The sequence below is a fragment of the Etheostoma cragini genome, chromosome 6 (assembly GCF_013103735.1).
Source record: "Etheostoma cragini isolate CJK2018 chromosome 6, CSU_Ecrag_1.0, whole genome shotgun sequence".
Classification (NCBI taxonomy): Eukaryota; Metazoa; Chordata; class Actinopteri; order Perciformes; family Percidae; genus Etheostoma; species Etheostoma cragini.
Window position 1 is genome coordinate 1,548,806 of NC_048412.1, and position 7,755 is coordinate 1,556,560.

The 7,755-nt window shown below is 44.0% G+C and overlaps 1 protein-coding gene across 1 annotated transcript; it reads left to right on the forward strand.

Annotated features, from left to right (window-relative positions):
* Positions 1-3,397: 3,397 nt before the first annotated feature.
* fzd1 (frizzled class receptor 1) lies at positions 3,398-5,522 on the forward strand. The gene has a single exon (XM_034874746.1). It carries the CDS (start codon positions 3,734-3,736, stop codon positions 5,393-5,395), a length of 1,662 nt encoding a protein of 553 aa, XP_034730637.1. The 5' UTR covers positions 3,398-3,733; the 3' UTR covers positions 5,396-5,522.
* The last annotated feature ends 2,233 nt before the right edge of the window (positions 5,523-7,755 follow it).

Genomic DNA, 7,755 nt, shown 5'->3' on the forward strand with positions numbered 1-7,755 from the left:
CCCCCCCCCCCCATTTCCCCTTTCACCTCTTCAGCTGTGCTGTCAACAAAGTGCCCAAAAGATTATCTTTAAAAAGAATACCGTTTATACCATGATTTGGGACTTCTAAAACCAGCTGATTTGAAGACCTCAGTGACCAGATGTGCTCATGCAGGGTTAAAATCTCGGACAAATACTCCGGGGCCGGCCCTTCAAGGCCTTTAAAACACACGATAAAATCTTAAAACCTAATCTAAAACACACAGCGAGCCCAGGCAGGGTGTAGAGAACGGGAGTGATGCGTCCACGGCTAGATGGATTCGGTAGAAAGCGAGCAGCAGCATTTTGCACAAGTTGAAGTCGTGAGATGAAAGTTTGATTCAGCCCGACATGAAAAGCGTTACAGTAATCCAACCTTGAACTAATAAAAGCATGAATGGCCTTCTCTAGATCCTGCCTGCCTAAAGAAGGGCTCAGCTTTAGCCAGGAGGTGACGCTGGAAAAAGCTCATTCTAACAACATTGCTAATCTGCTTGTCAAATTTCATGTTGCAATCAAAAGTAACCCCCAAGTTTTTGACAGCTGGCTTAAGGTACCAAACTCAAAGCTGGATCATTTGGCGTGGAGGAAATACTGCAGATGACACACTCAGATTTAGCTTCGTTCAAGTTAAGCAAGTATTGTTTGAGATGCAATTGAACGTCATTATTACAACCAAGCAGGGAGTTTAATGTGACACTATCATTCAGTTTCATAGATAAATAAATTTGCATATGAAATAACAGGTTGTGCCAAATGTAACAAAAGTCGTGAACTGATTGTTTATTTTTCTTGTAAAGAGCGTTGTGGGGAACCATGGGACATTTACATGAAAGAAACCCAAATTTCTGATATAGAAACTTTTTAAAAATTGATCAAATTAGACCAGAGGACAACATTAGGGTTAATACTATCAAAGAGAAATCATATATGAATAAGCATATATGATAAATATGAATAAAGGACATCTATTTTTGGCATTCTTTATTGTGTGGACAGAAGTGGCATCGGTTAGAAGGACAGGTCGGATCCACGGTGCGTCCTCGCCGTGCTGAACAATGAATCTGTGTTTAAAACTTTCTCCAACAAAGCTTCCCTTGCGTTTTCTGTTTTCTTTATGAATGCTGCACTGAACGTCATTTTCACACGTGGTGTCGGAAGAGCAGAAGTGTCATCAGTCACTTCGTCAAGTGAAACAATATAGTATACAGTAGATTAGCTGTTACCACCCGTATGTAATGTTATTATGGAAGATGTAATGTCCTTCTGTAAATGTTGTTTAATGTTGTTTTACCTGAAATAAAATTTAATAATGCTTCAGATGTGTCTGTGGAGCTCCGACTGTGTTTTTTCTCTACGTCGAGTGCCTGTGGCCGTTAGGGCTGAGTACCATGCAAATATTTTCAATATCAATACAATATTGTGACTTTGAAAGCGGTTCCTTAAAGGTCTATTGTAAAAAGTGAGCTTTCTATTTCTCTTTGGATTATAAAGCAGGTTTAGGTGCTATTTACTGTGAAAGTATCGAAACACTCAATCCACAAAGAAAGGAACACCGCCCATATTCAGACACTGGGCCTTTAAACGAGCCGTCAGGACGTTGTACGGTGTGATGTTGCTACTATACTATAAATATATATATATATATATATATATATATATATATATATATATATACACACACACACACTATGCGTAGGTAGAACTTTCCGCTATAGTGACGTTTCAGTCATTCCCCGGCTGCAACGGCAGCACAGAAACTCTGAGAGTGCAGATGCAGGAGACCCAGAAACGTTGACCAATCAGGACGGGGCCTTAAAGAGACATGTGTTTCAGACAGAGACATGTTCAGGTATGTTTAGATAGACAGTAAGGGAAAAAATATGTTTTTTTTTAACATTGAAGCACGTAAATATGTTTTAGGAGAAACCCAAAAAACAAGTTTAAATCTGGAAAGGAGCATGACGTGGGACCTTTAACAATATTTTTTCAATACCGATTTCAAAAAAACCCATTTTAACGTGTCACTAATCCTAAACTCAACTGTATGACTACCATAACTTACTGTACCTATAGTAAGCTTATCTTCAGTGTGTGATGTTTTTTCACAAATAGGCCAATTTATCTTTGCTATTAATATATCGGATTAGCTACCCTCTTGCACTAACTCTGAGGACCCCCTAGGGGTCACAGATCCTTGAATTCTGGGTAGTATGCAGAGGATATGTCCCCCTCAAAAAAGTGGACAAGTCACTCCCAAAAAGAGGTTAGGGGGCTAATGACATGCTTCATACCTGTAAATATGTTTCCCAATGATTTCAGAAACCCCTGTAGTTGAATTTATCATCTCGTTCTTTCTCCAAAATGAAGCTGCTTTCAAGTGCAGTCGGAAATGTCCAAATCTATAAACAATCTGAAGGAAAACGGTAATTGTGAAATTTAGGCTACTTGTGCTATTTTGGGGCGTAGATTTTTTTTTTTTTTAAATAGACGTCATTTGTGCAGAAAAGGCACAACATTTTGGAAAATATTATATATTCATTAGAAATGCAGGACATTTGAAATGTTCTGGCGGAAGACCCTCTACCCCCTGGTTATATTGTGTCCTTCCCAATGTTGAAAACCTACGCACCCTTGAATCCAGCATTCTTCATGCCTATAACAGCACAGAGATGGTCTTAAATGGACCTCTGCAATCCAGGCAACCCCCCCCCCCCCCATTGTTAGAGGGAGAGAGAGAGAGAGAGAGATCTGTAAAGCTAGTCAAAGTGAAACAGATGTAAAGAGGAAGTATTTCAGTGCAGCTGTAGTTTCTCTGACAGGCTGCAACACAGACACCGTACTGAGTGTGATATTGACAAAGCTAATCATTACTAACCAAGTAAATATATTTGCAGTGTAGTTTTCTTTTCCTCTCTTTGTTTTCTGCTTTCTTTTTCACAGCTGTAGACAGTAGGCAGGCTACAATGTATTTTAGTGAAGGCATGTTTAGTGGCAACATTGTAGTTGACATCACTCATTTAAACACTAATATTGCTAACGTATGTTTTTTTCTTCCCCGACCTAAAATATTTAGCCTGTAAAATCACACATAAACTATTGATAACTCTTTTCTTTAAACAAAACAAATTATTTCTCAAAGAAGTCCTTGTTGACACTAACACCACACAGGCGTTCACATGCTGCAACAAAGCATAAATTATATTTGATCAATATGCATGTAGCCATGAAGTATTTCAAACATATTTCAAACGTATTAAGTCTAATGCTGCCTATAATGGGGCTTTTATTTTGATGGGTTTGACCGGAAGCATTGTCGGTATACCGTGCTGTAGCGTGCTTGACTGTTGTGGGAATGAGAGAGAGGGAGAGCAGAACAGGTTGGAGCAGCAGACTGGCTGTGTCGGGCGGACTCACCGCCACAGAAGACGCTTTCCTGGAGGAGTAACGCTACGCTTTCATCTTTTTACGGATTTTATACGTAGAATTCTGTGGATTGGTTTTGTTCCATGTTTGTATCACCTCGTCTCGGTGTGAAACCGGGAAAATGAAGAGTGGAACCCCGCTGGAAGAAGCTGCTTTTACCTCGCAAAGAAACGGCAACAAAGAGCCTTTAAGGAAGTAACGTGAACGTTAACGTTAACGTTAGCCTGGCGACGCAACGCAAGTAAGTTAGCAACAAACCCGAAGTACCGCGGCGGACCCCTTCTCCACCATGGCTTACAGCAGACTGCTTCGCGCCGTTTTGACTTTACTGTTTTTAATGCTGTTTGTGAACGTGGGGATCTTTCGAGTCAACGGGCAGTACGGCGGCGGGGACCGAGGAATGTCTATACCGGAGCACGGATTTTGCCAGCCCATTTCCATCCCGCTGTGTACGGACATCGCGTATAACGAGACCATCATGCCTAACCTGCTCGGCCACACCAACCAGGAGGACGCCGGGCTGGAGGTGCACCAGTTCTACCCGCTGGTTAAAGTCCAGTGCTCTCCGGATTTAAAGTTCTTCCTCTGCTCCATGTATGCGCCCGTGTGCACGGTGCTCGAGCAGGCGCTGCCTCCGTGCCGCTCTCTGTGCGAGCGCGCGCGCCAGGGCTGCGAGGCGCTCATGAACAAGTTCGGCTTCCAGTGGCCCGACAGCCTCGCGTGCGAGACCTTCCCGGTACACGGCGCGGGAGAGCTGTGTGTCGGGCAAAACATGACCGAGCGGCCCGAGCCGGACGGCCCCGCGCCGTACCCCACTGAGCGTCCGCCTGCTGGCCCCGCGAACGGTCAGTTCAGCTGCCCGGCCTCGCTCAAGGTCCCCCCCTACCTGAACTACCGCTTCCTCGGCCAGGAGAACTGCGGCGCTCCCTGCGAGCCAAAGAGATCTCACGGGATGATGTACTTCAGCGAGGAGGAGCTGAAATTTGCCCGGATATGGATCGGGATCTGGTCGGTTCTGTGTTGTGCGTCCACGCTGTTTACAGTGCTGACCTATCTGGTGGACATGAAGCGCTTCAGCTACCCGGAGCGGCCTATTGTCTTCCTCTCTGGCTGCTACACCATGGTGTCCATCGCCTACATCGCTGGGTTTCTGCTGGAGGACAAGGTGGTTTGCAATGACAGGTTCGACAACGACATCAGGACTGTGGTGCAGGGCACGAAGAAGGAGGGCTGCACCATCCTCTTCATGATGCTCTACTTCTTCAGCATGGCCAGCTCACTGTGGTGGGTCATCCTGGCTCTGACCTGGTTCCTGGCAGCGGGGATGAAATGGGGTCACGAGGCCATTGAGGCTAACTCCCAGTACTTCCACTTGGCCGCCTGGGCCGTGCCCGCCATCAAGACCATCACCATCCTAGCCGTAGGCCAGGTGGACGGAGACGTGTTGAGCGGGGTCTGCTTCGTCGGCATCAACAGCGTGGACGCCCTGCGGGGCTTCGTCCTGGCGCCGCTGTTCGTCTACCTGTTTATCGGAACCTCCTTCCTCCTGGCAGGGTTTGTGTCGCTATTCCGCATCCGGACCATAATGAAGCACGACGGCACCAAGACGGAGAAGCTGGAGAAGCTGATGGTCCGGATCGGGATCTTCAGCGTGCTGTACACGGTGCCGGCCACCATCGTCATCGCCTGCTACTTCTACGAGCAGGCGTTCCGAGAGCAGTGGGAGACGACGTGGGTCAGCCAGACATGCAAGACGTACGCCGTGCCCTGTCCGGTCCAGAACCACCCCAACATGAGTCCCGACTTCACTGTCTTCATGATCAAGTACCTGATGACGCTGATAGTAGGCATCACGTCCGGCTTCTGGATCTGGTCTGGGAAGACACTAAACTCGTGGAGGAGGTTTTACACGAGACTGGCCCACAGTAAACAGGGGGAGACCACGGTGTGATGGGGTCCCCCTCCACATCGGCCCTCACCCAACACAGACTGCTTACTGACAAACTGAATGATAAACTACGGAGGAGGATTAGGACCACATGTGAGAAAACGCAATTCTGACATTTTTATATGATTTTTTTTGTAAAAATACAAAATAAAAGTCAGGATTCTGGGTTAAATTCAAACTTTGGTTTTCAAAGTAAAAAAAAGTCAGAATTCTGACTTTAATGTCAGAAAAGTAAACATTCTGAGATTAAAATCAAGATTCTGACCTTTTTACTGAAAGAAACCCAACAAAGTCAGAATTCGGACTTCTCTTAGTATTCAGAGTCTTTTGATTTGTAAATTAAGGTAAAAAAAAAGTCAGAGTTATTAGAAAAGATTTACAACTTTTTTCTCAATATTTTTTTCTGCTGAAAGAATTTTATTCCTCAGAATTCTGACTTATTTGTGTGATTTTGAGTATAAAAAGTCATGATTCTGAGATTAAACTCAGAACCCAGATATATTTCTTCACATGTGGCCTTATTGCTCCTCCGTAAAAATCCACTTCATTATTTTCCTTTAGATATTTTTTTCCCTCAGGCTTACAGCGGATACTCTGTATGCTTTTTGTAATGTACATATACATTTGTGACATTTTTTGTAAGTATATATTTGTATTTAAAGATTTTTAAACTTGTTCTTATTTTTTAAAAACACAATTTTTTCATACTTTGGACACCATGGAGTTGTTCTAAATCATCACAAAGAGCCAGCTGAGCGTTAATGATGCCGAGGTCCCATGACCAGTCTTGCTGTAGACACCACTGGGAGTACCCCCCCCCCCCATGACTGGCGGGCTGTGGCTCTATTCTGAGCAGAGTCCATTGAAACCCAAGTGCTTCCTCGTGGCTCCCAGCCGTTGTGCAGGATGTTAAAAAAGACAAATGCATCCGATTGGCTGAGAGCTGTGACGCTGTCCACGGCGGGGACCGGCCGTCCACCTCGGGGTGTGATGTCCGTCTTTGGAGCTTGAACACTCGTTGGAAGTTATTATGCACATTATGCAGTGATGCAGCAGCTGTCTGGGTCTGAAGAGGAAATGTCAGCAGTCTGGGACTAGAACCGGGGCACACATGGCGTGGCTGGGTTCCTCAAAAACATCTACAGATTTTTTCTCAAAACACTCTGGAAAGCAAACAAAATGTCAAAAGGGGCTAAATGTCGGAAATGGTGCCAAACATTCAGGAAAAACTCAAAAGAGGCGTCAAAACAAATTTTAAAGGAACAAAACGTTTTCTTCCTTTTAAGGTTTTTGCCGCGTTTTCAATGTTTTGCTTTTTACTGACATTTTTCAGCTTTCCAAAACATTGGAAATGGGACAAAAACCTTAAAAAGGGACAAAAAACGTTGAAAACAAAAGCCCAGTGTTGAACCTCTCCCCCTATAAATGACGCCCATGGGTGCACAGGTTGTGAATGTGAGCCAGTGTGGCAGATGCTGGGTCTGGAGCTCGGTCCTGCCAGTCAGATATTACTACGATGCCAGGTTAAAGGACCAGACCAGTGTTTCTGCATGTTTTAGTTCCAGAAAATGTGTAAAAGTTTATTTTACAGTAGTACCTTCTCTCAGGCAGTACTATAATTTAGAGATGCTAAACTTAATCGCCAAGTGATTTTTATAATCCAATAATCGGTTTGAGTCAAATCCTCTGCTGTCAGCTTGTTAAATGTGAAGTTGTTCTAGTTTCTTCTCTCCTCTGGGACAGGAAACTTAATATCTAAGAAAAACAAGACATGTAAAGACGTTGTCTTTTGCTTTGGGAAACCCTGATCAAACCTTTTTTACTTACCATTAATAATCAGGAAAATAATCAACTTACTTTAATTGTTTTTCTTTTATCAATTGAGCTACAATTTGTAAATCATCAATTACAGACACTTTAAAGTGCTCATATTATGCTAATTGTCAGGTTCATAATTGTATTTTGAGGTTGTATAGAATAAGTTTATGTGGTTAAATTTTCAGAAATCATTTTAATTGTATTGCACAATGCTGCAGCTCCTCTTTTCACCCTGTGTGTTGAGCTCTCTGTTTTAGCTCCAGAGTCGCACATGCTAAGTACCTAGGTAAGGACTACTAGCCAGTCAGAAGCAGAGTATGAGGGTCCTGACAGTACCTTGGTAAGGACTACTAGCCAGTCAGAAGCAGAGTATGAGGGTCCTGACAGTACCTAGGTAAGGACTACTAGCCAGTCAGAAGCAGAGTATGAGGGCCCTGACAGTACCTAGGTAAGGACTACTAGCCAGTCAGGAGCAGAGTATGAGGGCCCTGACAGTACCTAGGTAAGGACTACTAGCCAGTCAGAAGCAGAGTATGCTAGCAGTA

What these genes read in the sequence shown, in the direction of transcription:
- fzd1 (XM_034874746.1), top strand. Translation starts at nt 3,734, where the DNA reads ATGGCTTACAGCAGACTGCTTCGCGCCGTTTTGACTTTACTGTTTTTA.